Consider the following 25,484-nt stretch of genomic DNA (forward strand, 5'->3'; position numbering starts at 1 on the left):
CTACCAAAATCTGTGGTGGTACCCAGAGACAGGGGTTACCCAAGACTGTATGTCTGTTGGAGACCCCTTTTTTTTCCCTTTTGGGGGTTGGTTGCTCTGGGACTTCCTGCAGACTCCCCCTCACACTGTTCCTTTAGAGGACTTTATCTAGAAAGCCACGCAAGTACCTTGCATTGCCAGCAGCTGCATAGAGGTGTATGCGCAAGATGCAGAGTGGGAGGAACAGTTAACGGGCTAATTGGCTTCACATTGAACATGAACTTGACGGTCATTCTGTTCTATTACTTGCCCATTGTGCAGTTCCCCTCCACCATAACCCAGCAGTTGACAGGTGTTCTGTTACAGAGACAACCTTGCAGGGATGCTACAAGCAGAGGGCCACCAAGTCCCAGTCACAACTACCCCCCCCCCCCCCCCAAGCCTGGGATTCCTACTCCAGGGTTCCTAGCAGGGAAATAAAACTTGACAGAGACTTTTTGCTTCTCCACCCCTGCAGGCTGTAGTCTCCACTGACGATAAATCTTTGAGTCCTGGTTGCATCCCAGCACAGCCCTGTTGCCCTACATTGTTTGGGGCGTGGGTTGAAGAACGGGGTAGTATTTAAACAAAATATTTTGTGTGCTAATTTATCTAATATTTTGTCTCATGCTTTTTCAGTGGCTCATTGTAGGAGAGCTTCCCAGCATAGATGCATTTGGAAAGAGATTAGGTTAAGGCAGGAATTCTAGCACAGGGGCCTGCATAGAGGAACACTCGACAGCAAGAGCAGGAGAATGTGGGGCATGGCGGAGGAGGAAATGAAAGCAGAGAACTAAGTTAGCAGAAGGCAATTGCAAAAGGGCTCTATGGTTAAGACTCTAAGAAGTCTGAAATTGAAAATGCTGAGCTAGGCTTATGTGAGAAATGTATTTATTTCCAGTATGCTTTGGGAGATGATTGTATTTTGGTTTTCCATTCATTTCCTTTCCTCCCCACCCCCAGCATCCTAGTAGAAGTCTAAGATTGATCCATTAAGACGTGGCTCCTTGCCTGTATGGAGCAGTTGGAAATGTGAGTCTCCCTTGATGATTTCTTTAGACCTCTTAGGGCATAGGTGCAGGGTATTATAACAAACTAATGGAGACCTGTAATCCATGTCTTAATCTGCACCCTCTCTGCATAATGATAGGACTGTCTGTCATGCACAAATACAGTGGGGAAAGGACAAATCTAACAGCCTGACTGACCAAGGCATTCAGATGAATGACAGCATCCCTGATGTATTTTCTCTTTGTTGTTCACACATGAATTTGCTGCTGCTGTAAGTGTATAATGGGCAGGGAGAAGAAAAAATGCCTTTCTGCTGAATGTAACTGGATGTCCTTTATCCATTTTAGTCCCAGGGACCTTAGAAGAAACAAGGAAGGTGGAGCAGGGAGAGGGAGAAAGATGGATGAAATCCTGGCTGCCAGTCCATGCAGAAGTCCCTTTGATTTAAGTGAGCCAGGATTTGACCCACAGCATCTGCATTAATGCTGAATTAGCTGGCTCTGATGTTTCTATTGCCTAGAGGTTTCCACTGGGTCAGGATCTGTTGCGATATGAAGCATGATGCAGAGGTTTGCAGGTAGTTGTCTCTGTAGCATGTGGAGCTACTCATGGAGTAGGTCTGGAGCATTGTGTGGCATAAGGGAGCTTTTAGGTAGCTCTTGTATGGGGAAGGATCTTCACCAAGTGAATGAGACCAACAAGAGGGACTCTAACTCCCGTACTGACTGTTGTGCCAAGCCCTGGTCTGACCATAGTGGGCTTCTAAATACCTTGTATGCGTGCTGCTTTGTGAAGCTGGTTTCCAGAGTTCAGCACGTTGCGGTTGCATGTTCTGAAACCCCCAGGCTGCAGTGTTCTGCCCCACACTTCCTGGCTCCCCCACCAAAGGGCAGCAGTGCGTGGGGGGCATGTGGCAAGAGCAAGCAGCCTGGGGATGAATCCTGACTCTGCACCTCGAGAGAGAGGGAGCGTGTGCATCCCTTGGCAGCAAATAGGTCCTGAGGATCTGAGAAGGGGAGGAGAGGGTTAAGCTGATTCGTCTTGGTAGTGCACAGTGGAACTGAAGCCCTTTGTTGCTCCCAGTGGTGGTGGTTGGGTTTCCCTGTCACCAGTCACAATGACCTGCTACTCTCCTCCCCCTTAATTATTAATCACTCTCCTGCTTGCTAAACACTCAAAAGCAAACACCTGGGGTTGGCTCCAACTGGGTTGAGCCCAGCAAAGTTGAAGTCAGGGCTGCGGCATGCATCCCGCACCTGAGCTCATTCCTGAGGTGCGGCCCCTCCCTGTGAATAGGAGGAAGTCTCGAGCCAGTTGTGGCAGACAAAGCCTGGAGCAGCTGAGCCCAAGGGTGGGAGTGAGCCGCTTCCTCCCGGCCAGGGTAACCCTTTCTTCACCCTGAGCCAGTCCTTGCCTTGGCAGGGGGGGAGCAGACACCCACTGCAGGGAACCGCCTCTGATTTAATTTCTGCAAGGCTTTCTGCTGCTTCTCTCTTTCTTTTTCCTTTTTTTTTTTTTGGCTGCTTGTTAACCTCCTTCCTGCACTTTAAGGCAGATGCTAGCAAACCCCACCCTGCCATAACCAGAGCCACCAGTCTGCAGGCTCAGGTGGCTCCCCAGCAGCACTCTGCTAATGAATCTGAGGAGGGGGATGGTCCGTCTGTCTGGACCCCTCACAGCTGACTCACAGGAAGTGCTAAAAAAGCTTGGCACGGGGCGAGCAGCTCCAGGAGCCTGCCCCTCCCTCTTCCCCTGCCTGCCTCTCGGTTTTACAGGATCTCTCTAAAGAACAATGAAGTGGCTTTAAGTTGCCAGACTCCAAGGGGAATCCCTTGGATCCATCTCTCGGGCAGCCTGCAGGATGCGGTGCTTCGGACAGTTTTAGGCAGCTGTCACTCTTCTGTCTCTCTTCACCCACATTCCCCTTTGTGGATCGCTTTGTCTGAAGACCGAGGGTGACCATGGTTCAGCGCTTTAGCCTCAGGAGGCAGCTCTCAAAGGTGGGTCGGACGTCTCCTTGCCATATGCTATCCAGGGTGTCTCCTTTTCTCATGACAGATGAAGAGGAATCTCTGCTCCGGCAGAGGTGGGGGAGCCTGTGGGAGGAAGCTGCTCTGCCTTTTGTTCTTCCCTCTCTCAGACACAAAGGTTTGAAGGCAGGCTGGCCATTAGCAGGTTCTGCTCCCCTAAAGCCAGACCTGTCACCACAGATTCATGGGAGGCTGAAGCTTTCTTCTGTAGTTTAAATCTCTGGTGAGAGGGGTGGGGAAAGAGGCAGGCTAATTAACAGCTTTGCCAGCATGTGGACTTGGACAAAAGCAGACAGGGTGGTCACTTACCTATTACCTTTGTATAGGTCAGACAGCCGGTAGTAGGCAGAGAAGTGCCCCAGCCCCAGCCCTCCACCTAAAAAGAGAGGGGCAAAGCTTGCGCTCCTCACCTTGAAGTGTTGAGCAAGGCTTTCTGTGAACAAAGGAGTTGCTGTGAAAGGTTTTGCTGCAAAGTAATTATGTGTGTGTGCCCTTCTGTGTTAAGGGGTTATTTCAGTGGAGAGTGTTTAATTCACAGGGATTTGCATTTCTTGTCATTTGGAATTAATCCAACGAGTTTAGTTGTAAAACCACTTGGAAAAATCAGCCCATGAATAAAATGAGGCTGTGTAGTGCTCTTCAGATAAGGATGCTGAGCTCATGGAGCAGACATAGCAGCTCCGTCTTTCTTGCATCTAATAATTTAGATCAGTCGGACCTGGCTCCACAAAGATGTATTGCAGCCATTAACTTTTGATTTAAAACTAAGCCCAGCTTTTACATCTGACACTCTTCTCCTCCAAAGTGTATGTGAAGGTTTCAAATTTTAAAAATGCTGCAATCAGCAGCTAAAATAGGTCAGAATTTGCTCCCTGCAGACCGTTGGGAAAGGCTATAATGTTGCAATAAGCCGGTCAGGTTTTTTGGGAGGTTTTTTTTAGTTCTGTGGAGTTCATCATTATCTGCAAAATACTGAACTGAGCAGTTCAGGTGTCTGTGAAGAAGGAAACCTGCCACTTTTTCCCTTTAATAGTTTATCTAGTTTCGTGCCAGGGGCTGTGCGTCTGAGCAGAGCAAATCTCTACAGGCAATATAAAGCATTCAGTTTTTTCCTTCAAAACTGACTATATCTAGTTAATGATGATCCCAGCATCTAACCCCTGTTTGTCCTGGAACTAAAATTTTCCTCAAACTGATCTGAATTCCACTTTTTCTTAAACTAACCAAACCAAACATTGTGTGTAGTGTCATACTAAGTTGCAACCTGTTCCTTGACTCCCTGGTCTAACCACATCTTGTCCTCTACCATGCTGGCAGACTATACTGTGTATTACACCGAATTAGCCTTAATTGTGGCAAAGGGTTTGTACAAAATTCATTCAGCTTGAGCCTAACCAGAGTCTGCCTGGTCCTCACCTTTGCTTCACTTGAAAGTGACACTTACCAGCTAGTGTGTGAAATGAGAAAAGACACCACTTGAGAAACAGGACTTGCCTTTTTTTTTTTTTTTCCTTTACATGCTTTGGAGTGTTTGCTTGATGCTTTAATCCCAATGCACTTCTTTACAAATTTCAAGTGCTCGGTTTTCACCCCAGCTTTTGAAATCCCAAAATAAAAGGGAAAAGCATAGCTAATACCAAACAATCAGACTGGATCAGACTCTCTCATATGGACTGTAGAAGGCAGGGTAGATTTGCACCTTACAGACTAACCAAAGTAGATGTAACACAAGCTTTCGTGGATTGAAACTCACTTCATATGATAACAAAAGCTGCAGCTGTGAAAGTTTGCACTCTGTGTAGAATATATAAGGCCTAGAGCAATCCCAAAGACAAGTGGCAGAGTCAGGAACAGAATCAAGTCTCCAAGTCTTGGCCAGTTCATATGAGACATAGTTAGCCATGTTAGTCTGAAATGAAGTAGAAGACGGGGTGGATTTGCACCTTATAGACTAACATGTGTATGTGTGATATCACAGACCTCCCCCCACACACACACACACCATAACAGGGTTTCTCAACCTATGGGTTGCAACCCAAAAGCAGGTCGTAAGAATATATGAAAAGGTCATGAACAAATCTGAAAAAATGGATTGTCCTTTAAAAGAGAAAAACGTAGGAAACTGTGGCTTTTCCCTTGCTGGTTGTCAGAGTTCCAGCTTGCAAAGGGCTGCTTGGGGGCCCCCCTGTGCCCTACACAGACACACACACACGGGCTGGGGGCAGGGGGCAGCAGGTCATGAGTGAGGGGCACTAAGTTGGGACTGGCCGTCAATGTTTACAAATGGGTCCTGGTACAAAAAAAGTTGAGAACCACTGATCTATAAGGTCCAAATCTATCCTGTCTTCTACTTCACTTCAGACTAACATGGCTACTATGTCTCATGTGGACTGGCCAAGACTTGGGAAACGTGAGTACTGTTCCTAACTCTGCCGCTTGTCTTTGGGATTGCTCTAAGCCAGTCCTTCAACTTCTGTGCCTCAGTTTCCCTATATACAAAATGGGATTGCTGCTGACCTTTATAACATGCTGTGAGATTGTGTGGCATTTGTCATGGACTGACATGGCAACAGAAATGTAGTGACTGAAGGAGGACTATAAAAATCATGTACAGTAATACAACATGGTCTCACACATCAATAAATAAAGCTACTTCATTGAATGCAGCAGGATGTGTTTAAATTACTCAGTAATTTTGTTAAGGTCACAAAGTAGTAATGTTAATCTCCAGCTAAATCAGAAGGAGTGTCATTTAGGTACAGCAAACATGACTGCACAAATGTAGATTTTTTTCAGTTTATGAAACCATCACCAGTGAGTAGAAAACACTATCAGAGAAAACTGAGGACCAGCCGGAAAGGGAAGGCATGATCTGATGGTGCAGGGCTGGGACTCCAAAAGCTGGCATCATTTTCCAGTTTTCCTACATATATCCTATGTGACCTTCAGCAGGTCATGTTAATTCCTCTGTTTTCATCTCCATCTGTAAAACAGAGTTAATCTTTCTATTACTCAGGTTAAATTAACCTGGTGTGTGTGAGGTGCTTCAGAACTACCCTGGTGGGTGCCCCAACAGTGTGTAATTGCATACTAAATTGTGAAGTCACAACTAGAAAAAGCTGCAGAAGGAAAAATTGGTGTTATTGCTGATTCTTAAATTGCATTTGGGCTTTCACGGACCAATTTTCAAACGGTGCCTATTTTGGATTGCAGAATCAGCGTTTGGGTGTGCATGTTGGCATTTGTGTGTCATGTAACATATAGCAACCAGGCAATCTGTCAACTCGAGTATTTCTCCATGGAATTCTAAATATCATAAGAAAGCCCCCATGTTTGAAATCAGGTTCTTGAATTTTCATTGTAAAGGCAGAATACTTAATGGCTTTGAATTTGTTTCAACAAATATCTGGACCATGCCAAGTTCCAGTTACACACTTGGTTTTGGGTACCCTTTGCTTTAGTCTTAAACCTTCTGTTACATTACACACATTCTCTTTAGGCCTTTCCAAGTGTTTTGATTAGTTCCATCTACCATCTCTTAATTGTTTGGAAATCACTAAAGGGCTAATAATTTCTATCGTTCCATCAGGAAAACCTCAAAGTGCTGCTGTTTCTTTGTGTTTAGCTGGGGAATTCCCTCTCAAAATGCTGGAGCAAAACAGTGTTCAGCTTTATTTGGCATGATTTTGTCCAGATGTTTTTTAGCTGGGGTTACAAAAAGAAAATAATGGAGACAAATTGCACTGTCTTCAAGGATGCCTCTTCCAGTTAGTCCCTGCCATTTTGTTTTGTATATATGCTTAAGGCCTGAGAAGAAATGTTTTAGATTTGCCAAGCAGGGCTCTTGTATATGGCTCTACTTTGGCTTGAGGAGGGGCAAGTTTGATTTGAAATATGTGATACTCTTTAGTTAAAGTGGAATAACATGGAACTTGTTTAGCTATTATGACTGCTGACAGGTGGGGAGGAGAAGGTGGGGGGGAACTAAACACTTTACCAGAAGAGGCATTACATCTGTTTGACCCGGCTCACCCAGCATCTGTATAGCTTGTGCTTCAGTGGGACATTTGGCACTTTTATCTAATAGCTGATTCAATCAACTGTTAGATAAAAGCACCAAAAGCCCCACTGAATCACGTGAGCTATACAGATGTTGGGCAAGCCAGGTCAAACGGGCATGAGCTGCATTCAGGGTGGCGCTGCACAGAGCTGAAAGTAAAGCACTGTGTTGGGGGGTGGTTCCCACATTTGTACGCCTGTGTTACAAAGCTTTAAAGCAGCCTTACCCTTTGAGGCACTTCATATGGACATATGAGCCTCTCCAAACATGATATCTTACTGCTTCTCCTTAAAGCCCCAAATTGGGTCATTGGTGCTTTCTCCTCATTCATTCTGGCTGATTTTACTTGGGATCATAGATTTGCAGAGAAGCAGGGCTGGAAGGGACCTCGAGATGCCATCTAATCCACCCCTCTGCCTTGGGCAGAATCATCCCTATCCAAATCATCCTCTTCAAATCCATTGCCTACCTCTTAGCAAAACTACCAGTCAACTGTGATACAGCCCCAGGTAAAGCAGGGGGACCACGGTAGCCAATGTCCTGCTGCTGCAGAGGTCATTAAAACAGAGCAGTAGATTAAAGGAAGAGGGCCACGCTTCCTTTAGCAAAGGAAGACAAAACGCCCATGATCCATACTTATGGGAGTTGAACTGATACTTATCTGCCAAAACAGACTTGAAATCATCTTATCTGAGCTATGTAAGATGATATGAATAGTCTCTAAAGGAAGTAATAGTAAATTCTGAATGTTAAAGACCAGCATTTGCTATGGTGCTGCCTGTGTGCACTCTGTATTCTTCCTTTCCCACTTCTGTTAGGGCCCTTTTTTCCTTCTATATCTACTTTGAACAGTTTTGTCTCTTCTACATCACTTCTGCATCATTGACTTTGACTCTAGACAGGTAAGAGATGACACTGAGTCATGTCCAACAAGGGTCAGTTTTCCGCCAGTTCTGCTCATTCTATGTCTCTGAACATGCCCTTCCTTCTAGATGCTGCTGATCTGCATTTTGTAGACATAAATGTTGTAATGAGACTCTAACAGTATATGCCTCTGTCATTCTGGGATAGAAACAATGTTGTATAGAGGAATGCCATCTAAAATGAGACTTCCTGAAGTCTAAAGGAAGTAATATACTTCCTCAATATGAACAGGTATTTACTAGTATCTCATGCTTATTATTTAAAAGAATATCTACACATGCCAACCTGGAGCGAGACTCCCTAATTAAAATGGGCTCAGAAGTGGTGGTCATGGTTTTCAGACGCCAATAATCCTTCTGCCCAGTAGGATAAAGAAGGGAAGCAGCAGTATTTGGTAATCTAGAGAACTGAATGGTCAACAATTTGAACTCTTGTTTTTGTCTCTCTTTGTATCTGGCTGTAGCTTGAAGAGGTAAATCCTTAGAGAAGTTTGTAACGTGCAGATAAATCACTCATTAGTTTCTCATAAACAAAAATGTCTCCCAGTAAGTTAATGATAAAGTGACTGTATGCTCTCCTGGGCAAAAGTGGGCAGGCCTTGCAGTTTTTTCTCATCTGTCAGTATTATAGAACAGCAGCTGGCTTCAGTGTTCCATTTTGTGACTTGAGAAATGCATTTACTGATACAGGATCAATTTTTTTTAGACCATTTGGTGCTTTTCCGTTCCTAAGATGAATCTGTTTCTAGATGAAAAAGTCACTTTTTACATCCATGTCTTTGTCATTGGCAAGCTCTCAGTGAAGGACAGGGGAGAAAGTAGGCAGGACTTAACTGATCTAGCATAGGGGGAAACCCCCCCCCTAGTATTTAATACCTAATCCATACATGTATATACAGGTGCAGTGTGATCATGCCTAACTTTTATGGGTAAAGAAGAGAAGAATAGAGAAGTATCTGCTTATTTTAACATGCTATGTTCAATGATTTGGCTTTATTCTCAAGTTTTGATGCTACATGTTTGAAAGTTTTTAATAGTTCTTGCTGAGCTGATCTCTGACATGCCTGGACTGGATAGTGTAGTTGGGGGCAAATGGCTAAAATACTGGTTTTAATCCTGACCAATGCTTCATGGCTCAGTGCACATCATGTTACATAGATCCATTGGGAGATGATTTTAATAGGGTATCAACTACTGGTACCGTAGGTATCCAAATGCTACCAATTGCAGAACATAGACTGTTTAGATAGTCCAAGCTAGTTAGAGCTGATTTAGTGATAAAACAAGTATGAAAATAGACTATCAGCTGCAGAAAAAGATCTTGACAATTTCCAGTCATTGCAAACACTGATGCAAGTCTGCTAATCCTGGCAACATGGAGTACTATAATGTAGATGGCCACCAGCTTCTGCCAGCTTTCAGCTGGATAATGTCAATGCAAGAGTAAATGCTAATGCTGTAGTGCAGACATTAATCTCGGCACAAATTTATTCTAAACGATGCTGGCTAGTGAATGCTGCCTTCCAATGGTGCTGGCAACAGCAGGGTTGAACTAGAAAACTTGTTCGTACCTTGTGTAGACTGAAGTTAATTCCCTCTGTATAACTTTGCTCCCAAAAACAGCAGGTATTGCAAGAGTTGTGACTAGCCTGAGTGTGTGGAAGGCAAGTGAGAACCTCAGAACATTTTAGTGACCTCTTCTATCCATTTTAAGAGGGGGATAGACAGATTCTAATGAGACATTAGTCTTATTTCAAGTAGGATAATGCTGCACAAGATGGGCACGGGTGGATGTGGGAGAAAATGGTCCCTTCCCCAACCCAATACAGTTAATTACTGTTATAACAGGTGTCATAGTCCAACCATTGGCAAAAATATTCAAAAACTCTTGGTACTCAGATGAAGTACCTGAAAACTGGAAAAAGGCCAATGTGGTACCCATCTTCAAGAAAGGACGGAAAGTAGATCCCAGGAATTACCAGCCAATCAGCTTGAGCTCAATCCCCAGTAAGAGAAAATTTATCAGAGAGACCCTTCTTCATAAGCTGGCTGAGGGCAACATCCTGAGGGACCACCAGCATGGGTTTCTCACAGGTAGGTCTTGCCTGACCCATCTCATCTCCTTCTATGACCAGGTGACATCTAACCTAGACAAGGGAAAAGAGATTAACATCATATATCTGGACTTTAAAAAAAGCCTTTGTTCTTGTGTCCCATGACCTCCTCATGGAAAAATTGGCCAACTGTGGCCTCAGCTACACCACAGTCCGATGGCTGGAAAATTGGCCCCAGAGAGTAGTTGTCGATGGTAGCGAATCATTATGGTGCTCCATGATCATTGGCATCCCCCCAGGCTGTCCTTGGACTGGTTTTCTTTAACATCTTTATCAATGATGTGGATGTTTGTGTGAGAAGCACACTGGCTAAGTTCACTGATGACACTCAACTTTGTGGCATAGTGTCCACACCTGAGGACAGGCTAGTGACTTGGATAAGCTTAGTAAGTGAGCGGATACAAACCTGATGATGTTCAATACTGATAAATGTCAGGTACTCCACCTCAGGGGGAGGGGTGGGGAACCACAAGATGAACATGAGCCACCAGTGCAATGTCGCAGCTGGTAAAGCAAACCAACTCTGGCTTGCATCCATAGACACTTCTCAAGTAAATCTCAGGATGTCATCCTCCCACTGTACTCGGCCTTGGTGAGGCCGCAGCTGGAGTACTGCGTCCAATTCTGGGGTCCATAATTCCAGAAGGATGTGGAGAAGCTTGAGAGAGTCCAGAGGAGAGCCACGTGCATGATCAGAGGGCAAGAGAATAGGCCTTATGATGAGGGGCTGAGCGCCATGGGACTCTTCAGCCTGGAAAAGCGCAGGCTCGGGGGGACCTGGTGGCTGCTTTTAAGTCCATAAGTGGTGTGCATCAGGATCTGGGAGAACGTCTGTTCACCAAAGCGCCCCAAGGTAAAACAAGGACCAATGGTCTTAAACTCTTCCAAGACTGTTTTAAGGTGGACATAGGAAAAAACTTCTTTACTGTCCAAGCCTCTAAGACCTGGAATAGACTCCCTCCAGTAGTGGTGCAGGTGCCTACTCTGGACTCATTCAAGAAACATTTGGATGTTTATCTTGCTGGGATCCTCTGACCCTAGCTGACTTCCTGCCCCTGGGGCAGGGGGCAGGACTTGATGATCTTCAAGGTCCCTTCCAGCCCTAACATCTATGAAATCTCTGAAATTAGCTGTGAATAGGGAATGTAGGTTTATAGTTGCAGAGAGTTTAAAGGTAGGAATGTGCCTAGGCAGTTCTCTAAGGACAAAAACTTCACAGATAAGCCCCACTACACATTTACATGCCAGTTGGGGGTCTGGTAAATTGTATATCATGGTTCTTTGCCAAATAGACTTACGACCTTAATGGTTATAAACAGAGACTACAAGTGGAATGTAGCTTACACAAATGCATCTTTTATTTTTGTAATGATATTCTTCAGCTCATGGTTGTTTGCTTTGTAGCATATCATCATACTTTATAATAGATGCTTATGTGGGGGTGGATTGCAATAACAATCGGAATTTCCTACCAGCAGAGATCAAAGGAAATATTACAAGTGTTGGCATCTTTGCTCTGGATTAGTTGCCTTTAGGGGTCGGGTCCTAGCTAAGTCCTAAGTAAGACCACCCTTCTGCTAAACCAGTCTGGCTTTTTCCCAGTCTGTTTCTGTGCTCTGCAGGCAGGAACGGTCATATTCTAAGTTTGCTTTTTTGTTTTTTCCTTTTGGAGGAATAGATTGATGCGCAAAAGCACAGTGACCCTTCTTTGAAAAGATGCAAATGTTCATAAGAGAACAGATAACAAAACCCAAGTCCTGGTCATTTTCTTTTTAATAGCAGTATAGTTGGAAGATGAGGAAGAAAGGACTTGGCATTTTCTTTAATATTCATCTGGCACCCAGTTTCGGTTAGCAATGATCACTGGCCTTGTTAGTGAGGTGTGATTAGAAATGAGACAGTTATCCAGAATTTATTTTGGCGACTGATATGTTTGTTCAAGGGGCTTGTTGGTTACCAGGCTAAGTATTTTTAAAACCAATGGGTCCTACCAGCTCTGGCTCCCACCCTTTAACCACATGTGATGCTCATAAGTTGTCAGGTCAACCTGGCCATATTTTCTGAAAGCATTTTGTATTGCCTGTGTATAGCAACTTGAGGATACCAGTCCTGTTCCTCTTGCAGAAGTAGCCATTTGATAAAGAAAACACGCAACTGATTGGCACACCTCTGAGAGTTGCCAATGGCCAGATTGCTCGAAAGTGGTAAGTCACCTTTCAGATTTTTGGTTCTGTCTAAAGCAAATTGACCGGACAGAGGGCTTGCTCCTGTGTGTAATGGCTGGTCTTCCTAGCATGTTAGCTTGATGTACAGCTCAAATGTCACCGCTAGAGAGAATCCCACCTGCTTGCAAAGATCTGACTTGGGTGAAATGGTACGCACAAATGCAAGCTAGCCAATGGCTTATGGAAGGGAGGGGAAAAGCAGCTGAGGCGGCAGTGTCCTTTGAGCTAGCAATGCCCTCAGATTGCAGCAAGTTGCCACACCTGGCAGCTTGAGTGATTTATTCTGTGGTTGCTGTCACTTGAGCCAAGCTAGCTGAGACAGAGCAACTTGAACACATGAACCCAAATTAACTGTTGCCGTGAAGGCAAGGCCTTAGCCCTTGCACACAAGACAGCCCATTGCTTGCTTTCTCTGAGCAGACGCATTGACAATGGTAGGTAAGTTAGTATCTGAGAGCCGTTCCTGAGAAAATAGTGAATTGAAAAGTTTTGCTTGCATAACCAAATGCATAATAGATGAAGTAACACGCATACCTCCACACAGTTTGACAAATCGTAGGGCCCTTCCAAATGTCTGAAGACCATTTATCAAGCCTTCCTGCCGAATAGCTCAAAATGCTGGCTGAAATTGGTGGGGAGGTTTCTTAGCGACAAGGAGTTACTGGATAGCATATTACATGGTCCACAGCTGTTTGAGGAGATGGTCTGGCTGCTGAATTGCAGACCTCTATGAATCTGTCAGAGCATCTGTCTGAATCAGGCCTTGACTAAAAAATGAAATATTTGTCCACAGCAGTCTCTGTCGCTGCTTAGATCCCCTCCCTCAATAAAACATATGTGGGAAAAACAAATAGATTTGACAATGGGCTGACTGTGCCCTAGAAGCTGAACTGAAAATCTGATCGGAGTCCAACTGGTGTGTGCAGCAGGGCACGCTTCTCCGGGGGCTGGGCCAGGCTGAAATGTTTCTTGACAAGTGTCTGCACTTGTTATTTGCTAGAATATTAACAGATGAACGAGCAGATATTTCTCTGACCACTGAAGCAGTTGTATCTGTCAGTCTTGTCCCATCAACTCTTTGAGGTTTCCAGAACAGAGGGCATCATTTTCCATCTGTGTAATTGCTGAGTTGAGCTATAATCTACTCCTAGAAGAGTGCTTGTATATGGGTGTTTGTAGGAGGCAGAGGAATAAAATATGGGCCATGATGAAGACATGAATTTGATGGAGCCCTGTTGGTGGGGTTACTTGAAAACTGTTGGGGTTTTTTGGTTTTGTTATTTTGCTCTTTCCTTCAGGTGGTTCCTTATCTTTTCTGTCTCTTTTTTTTTTTTTTAAAGTCTCATTTGAATACTTTATTTAGCTTAATAAGAGAGACAATATTATTTGGTTGCATTTATGCAATGTTAGAATTCTTTCCCTCTTCAAATGTTAAGCAGGTTCAGGGATATTTAAAGCAAGTTCTTGCATTTGCTCAGGGCTAATCAAGATTTTTAAGCCCTCAAGAAATTACTACAGTAACAAGCTCTAAAAATGTTGATACATTTCTCTGTTAGGTTCGCTCTGCAGTCTCAAAAAGCAATTACCCTCAACTAGTGTTATAAGTCACCATCTGGCCTTTGGAATAAGGGATGTTCAAACAAGCTCTCTTTTAAGAGGAACTAAGGCTATGGTCATATGAATAAAAGTGTTTCTTAATAGTCAAGATTTAGAGTTTTCTATTAAGTGAAAAACAGCCACTTTCATAGATTTCATTTCACTTAAAGTGGAAAGGTTTTTTTTCTCCCTATCCTTACATCCTTCATGCATATGCATTCCTTAACTGCCAAAAGGCGGTAGTCACTAATTGAACTGAGGTGGTGGGTGTAGGACTTAATGCCTTATTTTCTGAAGCAACCTTAGCAGAAATGAAACTTGAAGGAGGAATGGCTACCCCCAATTGGAGCAATCTGTACAAAGACGCCTAAAACACGGAAAACCAGTTCTACAGTCAATATTGATCCTAGAGTATCAAAAGACTTAAGTGTTGAAAGAATGAGGTCATAAATTAATCTCTTAAGAAGGGTTGAACTATTTTTGAGCTCTGGTGCAATGTCTTCTATAAAATGACAGAACTGCAGAAATCTCCCCTGCATGTGGACATTACACAGATCTGCTGGGACTGTTTCTTTTTTTTTTTCCCCACAAGGTTATGACTTGGAAATTTCTATGCCACTGCACTTTGCTTACATGGTTTTGTAGATTGTTTCTGGTTGTTCTTGGTCCAAAAGTATTTGACTGTCATCATCTCTTAGTTTGGAGCTTGGGTAGAAGGGAGTAATTATGATGCAAGTATGTGTGATTATCTTCCTCCTATGATCTCTTTTTATGGTACTTGTGATGTAATGATGGGGTGCTTTGTATGATTTAAGTGACCTCTGCCCCTTTATCTGAAGAAGCAAACAAATACCTGTTATGCCAGTGCTGGCCAAAGAAGCCTATATTTGTGCTAGTGTTTTCCTTAGTTTAAGTAAATGATAAGCCTTCCTGGACAACAAGGAAACATAAATAATATGTACAATTGCCACAGGTGCCTGCTGCTCAGGGTTGGGTATGTGAGCTGTGCATGCACACTGTCTAACATGCTTGAGGATCTTTTAGGATCATCTTGGGATTCTCTGAGCATATTTTGACAAACAGGCACTGCAGTGACAGAGAAGCATGGTCTTCCATTCTCCCTATGTGTTGTGGCATTTTGTAGAGCAGAGGCTGGCAAGCTGAAATGACACTGCTTGTTTGCCCTGTGGTGGGCTGGCATTTCCAACCCAACCACTGCACACGTGCAAATCTCCCCAGTCACTGGAGAAGCCTCTTGGTGCCAGATTGCCATCAATATCTGGATTTCATGAGCCACATTAAATTATCCCATGGGTGGTAGTTTTTCTACCTTGGTGTAGGGTGTCTTTTGGTTTTGTGGTTCAACTGTACAACTTTTAGGACTCTAGATAAATGAATGCCTGTGAATCCAAAGAATGAGCATTACATTTTGGCCAATATTTAGTTAGCAGAACAACAAATGGTCTATTAAATAATCAGGGTAACGTGGAGTTTGCATGTTGTATGAGAAAATAAGTGGAAGTTTAGCCCAGTTTTTCAGTTGTAATGTCACCTCTCTCAAGTGCCTATTGTCAGCTCAAGATTTAAGACATCAAAGCCTAATTATTTCTTTTTCTTTGTTTTCCAGTGTGGATAGTAGGGCTGTGTGAAACAGCTATGCTTCGTTTTGGTTTTGGATTTGGCTGTTTTGGAGGACAGTGATTTGTTTTGGTGTTTTGGATCATTGTTCCGTTTCGATTCGGCCGACTCTGTCTCAGAGTTTCATTGCTGTTTCGGCGATTCGGGCCAGCCAGGGAGAGGCAGGCACAGCTGGGTGGCTACAGGTTCTCCCGTGGCTCCTCTGGCTGTGCCTGCCTCTCTCCAGGCAAGGAGAGCTGCAGGAGAAGCCCCCATGGCTGCCCTGCCTGGCCCCAACCTCCTGGCACTTCAAAAAGAAAAAAAAAAAAAAAAAAGCCCCACGCTCACCATCTGCAGCAATGGGGATGAGCCCCTCTGGGGACTCGTAGCAGAGCCCCCCTGTGCAGTAGGGGGCAGTGGGGATCACCCTCCCAGCCTGGCATCCATACAGCAGCTGTCACATCGTGCTGGCGCAATGTGGCTTGGCAGGGGGCCTCACACTGGGAGCTGGGGCAGAACTATGTGCCAGCTGGAGCCCAGCACTGCTCAGCCCCAGTGGCCCCAGGTCTCAGACAGCGCGCAGCGCCCTGCCAAGCCATGCACCCACGCCATGAGGCAGGTGCCAAATGGGGGGTGTGGGGCAATCCCCACTGTCCTGGGCTGCATGGGGGGACTCTCCCATGAGCTCTCAGAGGCCCCAATTGCTGCTGCTGCAGCTGGTGAGTTTTTTTTTTCCCAAAGGGCTGGGAGGCTGGGGCCGGGCAGGGTAGCCATGGGGACTTCTCCTGCGGCTCATCCAGCTGTGCCTGTCTTTGTCCCTGCTGGGGGGGGAGCTGCAGGAGAAGCCCCCACGGCTGCCCTGCCCAGCCCCAGCCTCCCAGCACTTTCAAAGGAGGGCTGTGCTGGACTCTTCCCCAGGGGGCACCTCCGAAACATCTAAAATGTTTTGGATGGTTTCGTTTTCTTTCGGAGCCTTCCATTTTGTTTTGGATTCAGTGTTTCAGTCACCAAAACGCCTCCAAAATGAAACAGCTGCCAAAATTTCACATAGCCCTAGTGGATAGCTATTCCTTACAGCTAAGAAACTATTCTTCAAGGAAGAGGGGAAAAATATGGTGAGGGGGTGGATGTAAATGGAATTGGGTACTATTGTGTAAGCAGTACAGATGATGGAAATGGCTTTTCTTACCACTATTGTAAAATACTGCTGATGGAGAGTAAAATAACCATCTCTAGAATTCTTTATAGTTTAGAACTGTTAATCTGAAATTTTTCTCCCTACAAGATGAATTTTAAAATTTTATAATAAGCTTCCTTAGTTTAAGACCCTGGTTCCCATCACGTCCCTCTACAGCTAAAAGTCTCCTTAAACTGTGCTCAGAAGGCTCAGTACACTTGTTCCATTTCTGAGTTTGCGGAATCTCAGCTGGAAGATTGAACGCATTCAGCTCTTTTCCTCGCTTAAGCATGTGTGCCCACAGGGTGCACTGGAGCTCGCTGCCTACGCCACCAGTGCAGAAGAACCAGGACCCTGTTGGTGGAGAACAAAAGATTAATCGGGGGAGGAACTGCTTCCTTCATCAGAAATAAATTACTTTAGCTGGATCACATGGGCAGCTGGACAATAGAAGCAGAGGAAATTAAAATCTTAGTTGGTAGGGAGGAGGTGGTTCCTTTTGGGGTTGGATCGCCAAGCATTTGAACTATTAGTGCAGAGCTGTTGCCCACAGGTCCTCAGTGTTTTCTCACTGTATGTCTTGGAATTGGACTGAAACACAGAAGCAGCTCCCTGTTGTTCTTCAATGAGGTGGTCTTTGGCATGCAGTGGATGCCTATTCTTCCAACCAGCCTAGCTGGATTTATCATAGTACCTTAGGGAAAACCTGCAAATACATTTGTCTCCTGTTTTTTGTTAGTAAATGCACTTTTAATTTCACTGGGAGTTTCCAGCTTCTTAAAATCAGGCCCGTTAACATCAGAAAGGATATCTAACATAGAAAGCTGGAAGGGGCCTGAGAGATGCTTGCTGGAAATCCATTTTCTTAAGTTGCAGAAGTATTCTTTCCTGAGGAATGTGAGTCAGAGCTCTTAGATAGGAGATCAAGTTCAGGCATTTAAAGAGAAGAGCTATTTCAGATGGACTATTTTAAATTTTAAAACAGTGCTAGCAGGACTCTGCTAATAATTTCAGCCAGTTCTTGGTTTGCCTTTTTGTTCAGCTGGGTCATGTTCAGTATTGCTCAGTTTTAGGAGTGGCAGCTCCCTGTGTTCTCTAAAAGGCTGTATGTACAATGTCATCCCAGCAGTACAGATTGTGTTGTAGTCACCTGTAAGCATTATGTAAAATGATCTTTACCCACTGTTCTAATTAATGCAATTGAGAAGAGAGAGGCATCAGGACTCAGAGTAGTGATGATAGATGGCAGAGTGAAACATGGGTAATCCTATCAGATCAGCAGGTAAAAGAGTGTCGGTCGATTAGCCAAATAGTTTGGCTAAGTGAGCACTTCCTTTTTGTGAAGGCAGCAGAATTAATCCAGTGTGCAAAGGAAAGTTTTAAGAGCAAAGCCTTTTTTTTTTCTCTCTCTCTCTTTAGATGCAAGGAGAATGTCCTAGTCCATAGTGTCATTATTGCCCCAGTAGAAATGTAAACCACTCTGTCCTCTGCTTTACTAAGTTGTTAATTCTGCAAAAGAAAAGACTGTGTTCCAGCTATTCTTGGCATTTTGTACCATCATGTCTTCAGCTGACTGGATGTGGCTCAGATACTGTCTATAGCTGACACATGTATATCACTGGTTTGAGCAGCTGGGTGCATTGCTTAGATGAACACTCTGCTTCAAACTTTTAACATAACTTTACTGCCTAGAGCAAGTGGCCAGAAAACTATAGCACAAAAACAGATGAATTTCTGGTATGGTGTTAAAAGATATTGAAGAGATGGTTAGGTAGGAAGTACTAGACCAGGATGGCCTGTAGTACCTTAAAAGCATTTAGTATTTTCAGGGGTTTAGTAGTAGATGCAATATACCTGAAGGACACCCACCCCCTTTCCCAACTGAGATCAAACAACTTCCATTTTAGTTGCAGTTCCCATGCAACTTCAGAGCAATTACAGAGGGATAATTTGAATTTGCTTTTTTTTTAACGGCAACATCTAAAAAATGTTTTTTCCTGCTAAATAAAGTGGAAGATTGGTGGCAGCAGCTTAAACCTCAAAAACATGAGCTGTAAAGTCAAGTGTAAGTGCACTCCATCCCCTTCCAGAGCATGAGGTTCAGCTGTTGGTCAGCTTTAATGCTGCCTTGATAGATAAGACTGGGTGGTGAAGGCTGTCTTATGCTGTAAATTTAGTACTCTTCAGGAATGTTAAATTCACTTTATTGGAAGGAAAGAACAGAACCAAATACATCTGAGAGCACCTGGTTAGAGAGATACCATTTGTGAAATATTTCCTTCTCTGAATGTTTCTTGGTTTAGTTGAAGGGTGGGGAATCCTGTGGGAGGAAAGCAAGCAGGTGTGGCAAGGAAGTAAGTAGATCTTTCTACCCATACACAGGTGATTGTTGCTGAGTTGTTATGTTTGTTAACTTAGTGGCCGAAAAGACAGTAGTTCTGTTGTTAGTTCAGATATTATGTTGAGTCTTAGGTAACTAAGATGTAAAATGTACATCTGTATAATAGAGGTGAAAGGTAGTCCCAAGTCTGTCTTTTGTGCCCTAAGTGTCTTGCAAGTGTGACAGGAAGCTTGTCTCTTAGTTTGTCATTTTAAAAAATGAGACCATCACAATATTTTGCAACCATAAAGTAGCCTTCAGGCTGTCTCATTAAGCTCTTGTATTCATTAGCATAAACCCAAGGCAGTCTTTAGTTAGATCTTGGAGTAATACAATTGGACTGTGCAGCAGCATGCAGTGTAGCGTGCATGATGGACTTGTACAGTAAGTCCATACACTGTTATAAATCTCGATGAAATAGTTGGGCAGGATGGGGAGGCACTCACTGTATTGTTTTCATGTTGGTCGTAGAGGTCTGCCCTCTGTACTTGAGTATCACTTTGTGCCATATGGGTATACGCCAGTGATCTGAATCATGTTGCAACCTGTGTGGAGCTCCTGTGGATCTTGACAGCTTACAGACCAAGTAGTGGTCAATGCCTCGGCCATGTTTCAGTAGCAGAGAAATCCCTGTTTACATATGGTTTCCTGAGTTCTTGGGGATCTTCCTGGTGTGTAAGACTGCAAAAAAATTTGAAAAATGTTTATAGTAAATACCCCTTGTCAGTTATAGGACATCATTTGACTTTAGATCTTGTTTTGCTTTTTTGGACTGTTGCTGTAGTTAACAAAATCAGATTTGCATCTTACTGCTACAACAATTCTACAATAACTGCTGATTGTAGTCATACTGCAAGATATGAGCTCAGGTGTCCCCAAAAAAAGGGAAGTGCCAGACTAAGGTTTGCTGAAATGTGGGGAGTGGTAAAATGCAAGGCTGGCACTGACACTGAAGCATTATCACTGTCCTGCCTGATCAGATGTGGCCAGTTTCCAATTGTTGCTCAGTTCATGGCCCTATAAGTTGAAGCATAATGGGTTTGGCTTTAAGGCAGAGGCATGAGTACACAGCTTAAATTTCTATGTAGCATGGTCATCTGTTCTGGCTCAGTTGGATTTCATGAGTGGTAATAGTAATCTTCAGAGAGTTCAGAAGTAAATGTCTCACTGGGGAGTAGTTTAAGAAATTTATTTTAAAAATGAATTTTAAAAAGTGCTTGTTTATAAAGCAGTGAGACTGAGCAGAGCATTTCTTTGTAGATAAGGATCAAACAGTGCATGGCAGCAAACTGAGATCATGTTTTCTGTCTAGGGAGTGGTCACTGGCAGTCCTTGGTTATTGATCCATGTCCTCCAGGGACCTGCTGTAGGTAGGTGCTTTGGATTCAGTACATTGTGTGTCTTGGGCACATATGCTTAGTGATGGTTGATTAAATGTTGTTTCCAACTTGGACCTTGGTACATTTAATGCATGGCTCTGAGTGGATCCCCTCTTTGCACTCTAACAAGCAAAGTCACTTTCATTGAGTTTTTTCCTTTAGCGCATTCAAATGACTGAGTTGATAATTAACCAAGGGTTAATACTTCAGCAGACAGGCCCACCGGTCATCTCTCTAGCTTTGTGAAATTGATTCAAGCTTGATGTGTACACTTGGGGCCCTGGCCTTGCATGCGTCTTGGGTGTGAATAGTGTACGGAGGAGTCTGCATTATGTTGCTGAGTGCTCTGTTCTCACAGACCATTGTGTAAGACTCAACATCATGTGTTATGGAGCTTGTAGATGCCTCTTTTAGGCACAACACTAAGAAGAACCGCTGGCTATAGGAAATGGAAACTAAGTGCTCCAGGTCTGTTTCTGTAAATGATCTTAAATTAAGACCATCTTGAATCCACTTACATGTGCTGCTGCAGTCACATCTCTGACTGCAGTGTAGACACAGCCTTAGTTTGCTCTTTCTCGTTGCTTTCCAAATTTTTCACCAAAACTGAAAACAAACAATTTTCTCCTTCTCCAAAGAGGTCACTATTATTTTGCTTTTTCAATTTATAAACCTTTCCCCTAGATCTGGAACAATCATAACTCAAGCTGTAAGCTCGGGTGTCCACAGAATAAAGGAGCTGTGTCCAGAATGAGGTTTGTTGAAATCTGGGAGGTGGTAGGATTCAAACCTCTGGCACTTGCTTGAGTCTCACTTTTGGTGGCTTTGTTTTGATCAGTGGCTCTTGCTTTAGCATCCCCTAGTTCAGGGCTGGGCAAAATGTGTCCCGCCAGGCGATTCTATCTGGCCCACAGGGCCCCTAAAAAATTCAGAAAATTAATATTTATCTGCTCCTGGCTGCCTGTCATGCAGCCCTCAACAGCTTGCCAAAACTCAGCAAGCAGCCCTCTACACAAAATAACTGCCTGCCCCTGCCCTAGTTGGATTGCCAGATGGATTGAGTGCTGAACCTGTGACATAACTGGGAGGCAGGAATCTCTTGTTCAAATACTATGTGTAAAACTCCTTTTACTATGTGCAGCCTTTAGTAAGGGAGTCGAAAACAGGTAACCTGCTGGTGCTTTTGATTTGACTGTGTGGTACAGTCCATAGTGTGGGGAGGAGGAGGGACTGTAGATAGGGTGACCATATTATTTTTAAGGAAATCTGGGATGTTTTCCTCCCCAACCACCCCAGGCAGGAGGAGCAATGTGTAACCCAGCCTGCCGCCCACCTCCAGCTGCTCCTCAGAAGGAGTTGGGTCAGGCAGAGTGGGCAGCATGGCACCGGTCTGGAACTGACTTCCTGGGATGCCAGGGTGGCCTATGAAATCCAGGACTGTCCTGGCCGAACTCAGACATATGGTTACCCTACCTACAGAATACCAAAGCAACACTCGGCTTCTTTTGCAGAGGAAAAGGAATGAGAGAGTTCTCTTCTTTCCTCCCTCTCCCCCATTTTTCCCTCTTTGTTGACCCACCTCCTGTTGTTTCCTGTGCGTTTTTGAGAGCTCTGCATTTTGGTGGCATGACCTGCATATCAAAGGAAATGTACGTATAGGCCGTTGAAGTCCAGGTAAAATCATAAAACCATGTTTATCCTATAGCAATATCCATGATTCCCTGCACTCTGCATACATGCAGGGAGCTTAGCTTCTGTCTGTAGCCAGAATTTTGTATTCATTTCGGGGCTGTGTGTGTGCTGGTTTAACTTTCCTTCTTTTCCAGCAGTGCGTTGAATGTCACGGGTATGTTTTGTGAAGCTTTTTTGGAATGCTTGAGGATAAGACCTGATATAACAGTTGATGAACTTTTTGATACTCAAGCTGAGTTTTTGTGTGACATTCACAGCCACAGACCTTCATTGCAAACGGTGCTTTTCTTCAATATTATTATGTCTCTTGGGAGAGAAGGAAAGGTACTTCTAGTTTCTCTTCAGGGCTAAGAATTTGCTCAAAGCCAGCTCATTTAAACAAATGAGAGAATGTGAGAAATTAAGGCTTTGTTTTCGGAAGTACTTGCTATAAACTGACTGATTTATGGAACTGGTAACTAAACATTTTGGGGTATTTTGGTTCATAAGTTGGCATTGTGTTAACTGTGCAATAATTATACGTTGCCTCTAGGTGATTCAGTCTCTCACTGTCTTTTTCTCTGCCTGCTTTGAAGTTAACTGAACACACTTTAAGCAAGGGGCCTATCAAAGCAGGCTGTTCTTTTGGACCTGGTGTAATAGATAATAAATTGTAGAAACCAGATCTGCACAGCTTTTTATTTACATTCCGTCTGATGGCTGGGCACGTAATGCATTGTTTTACTAAGGTTTGACTGTGTAGCACCACCTGTGTTGGAACTTGATCAGAGCAAATTATGAATTATTGAGTACTTTGATTCCATCAGACAAGAGGAAAACAGGAGTGCTGTTCTTCATGGTATCGGGATATTTAACCTAGTTTCCTTATTGTGAGAACTTCTCTTCTGTACCACTTTTTTTCCTTCTTTATGAACCTAATTATATCTTAGTCTTTCAGGTTTATTTAATTTCAAACAGATCTCAATGCTTCTGTTAGACTTCTTTTTAAAAAGCTGTACAGGATATTTTCACTTTAGCTTTGATCTCCCTGAATGTAGTGTATTCTGATTTTTATACTGGGATCCATTAATCAACATGACTGGCACCTGCCATCTCAAGTTCTTCTTCTAGGTGCATAAAAGACAGGCTGCACAGCTCAGAAAATTGTAAATGGGATGATGAATCTTTGGTCATTTATTCAACATGACCAGGTCACTTGTGACTGAGTGTCTATTCCTATCTAATAGGCTGAATTTTTTTTTTTTTTTTTTTTGGCTTACGCACAAGGGATGTGAACTTATTAAGAGAGTGTCTTACCCAGGAACTTGAGCTTAAGTTCACAGACATGGAAAACAGTTAAGTTTATTGTATGTGAGGCTCATTGTGTGTGCATCAGAACACAGGCTGACTAAAGTTCTCTACCTGTGGTATTTTCATAAGTGTATATGTTCATTTTCATCTAACAGTTGACAGTAACCCTTCATTTTCATTTAACTTTGCTTTCAGAAATCTTCATTTGATTAGGGAGTTCTGCAGAGTGCTCCCAATGACCAGAAGTTCTAAGTTCACAAGTGTAGAAATGAGAGCTATAGAAGCCAGGGGAAATCAGATAACAGATGTAACATCCGGGATTTAAAATCAGCTGCAGTTGCAAAGGACTTGCTTTAAACCTCAGGAAAATGTAAATGACCCTGGGGGCGGGGGATGTCTCACGCTAACATCTTCACTGCTGTAAAACTAATGCTGTGCAAACCGAGTAGTTAAGAAAAGATTCTGCTTTCTAGGTTACACTCATCATTTTAATTGGGGTGGCTGCCAGACTGTTGAGGTAGCAAGACTGACTTTCTATGTAGCACAGTATATTTTTTAAATAACTTGCTCCCACCCTACACATGCCTGCATTTGAAACCATGGGGGGTGAATGGTTGTCACCTTTCACTTGAAAATGGAGGTCAGCGGATCTTGAGGACATGGATCTGATCTGCCTGTTCAAAATCAGTGCCATCTGTGCTTCATTCTTAGTATTTATCCTTGGGAGCAGAGTGTTTTTGAAACTTCCAAAGTGTAATGCCCATGGGTAGCTCTGTGCTCAGGTATGAGAGGCCAAATGCTAGAACAAATCCTTGTAGGCATTAAACATGCTACAGCTGAAACCAGGCACCAAGCAAACAACCAGGTCTAAGCGTTGTTTATCACTCAGTACAGCTCCCCAGACCAGCCCTGACAGGGATTTCTTAATGAGCACGTTGTTTGCTGTCGATGTTCATTATGATTTGAGGTACTTCCCAAAACTGGGCTGCCTGAAAATGGATGCAAGACAAATCGTGGTTGCAGACTCAGACCAAGAATGTCTTGCTCAGTGGTGTGCACCATAAAAGATCAAAAAAAACCCCACCACTTGGGAGACTTTTGCTACAACACAGCTTAAAATTCCTGCAGTACATGTAGTACCAATCTGTATATTAAACTTGGCCCCCAGATATCCCATAGTCCTGTGAAGTCAACAACCACAGCAGGAAGCCAGACTGCAAGACTGAATTCTATTTTACCTATTGCAGGGCTTCATGGGCCAGCTCTGGCCCATGGCCTGGAGGCTGAGCATAACTGGTTTATGATTCTCTGAACCTGTTTTTCCCTCAAGTGTCATCCTGCCCTGCCTAGGTCCTTCATCAAGAAAAGCCTTCCTTTAAGCTGAGGAAATTACCACCTCAGTTTCTTAAATTAGTGGCCCTGTGAAGGTGTCCATTTTTTCTGTGTTCTAGGAAACTAAATTTTATGCATTGGCTTGAACCATAAAGATTGTGCACGCACACATTTCACGCCTCCTTTTCGGTGTGCCCACTGCATTAGATTGTAGCAAAGATATTTGGGAAGGCTTTGAATTGATACCACTACTGCTGCCACACAACAACCTAAATAGTGCACTCGGGCAATGGGAAGGTCCCTGTCTGGAAGTCACGGCCATCTCAAGATTCAGCGGCCTGCAGAGCAGCACTGGACATGGACTCCGTGGAGTGAAGCTTCTTTGTAATAATGGTAGGTGGGTTTTTAGGAGCTATTTGAAAAGGAGGATGGAGGAAAGTTTGGCATGTGCTGTGCTGAATGCTGTTCTGGGCATATAGGATAACACAGAATAAGTCTCACTTTTTTTTTTTCTTAAAAAATCCAAAACAAAGCAGGCTATTCCAGTGACTCTTGAGGTTAAGAGAGAAAGTGAGATGTACCCAAATGTACATACAGCTGAGGGGGGAAAGGAAAGCAATTTACAGTTATTCATGTTAGA

General features: G+C 43.6%; 1 protein-coding gene across 4 annotated transcripts in view; it reads left to right on the forward strand.

Moving 5' to 3' along the window:
* The window catches only part of TMCC1 (transmembrane and coiled-coil domain family 1), a 165,859-nt gene that overhangs the window by 82,107 nt on the left and 58,268 nt on the right, over positions 1–25,484 (forward strand). Inside the window, exon 1 of one of the 4 annotated variants that reach the window (XM_019536548.1) lies at positions 2,537–3,029. The exons of the other annotated variants lie outside the window; for them this stretch is intronic. Within the exon in view, the coding sequence (XP_019392093.1) occupies positions 2,991–3,029 (39 nt within the window). The 5' untranslated portion in view covers positions 2,537–2,990. Of the gene's footprint in view, positions 1–2,536; positions 3,030–25,484 lie in introns of those variants that run through there. 4 annotated transcript variants of the gene reach the window in all.

The sequence above is a fragment of the Crocodylus porosus genome, unplaced genomic scaffold, assembly GCF_001723895.1.
Source record: "Crocodylus porosus isolate Cpor-Errol unplaced genomic scaffold, CroPor_comp1, whole genome shotgun sequence".
NCBI lineage: Eukaryota > Metazoa > Chordata > Crocodylia > Crocodylidae > Crocodylus > Crocodylus porosus.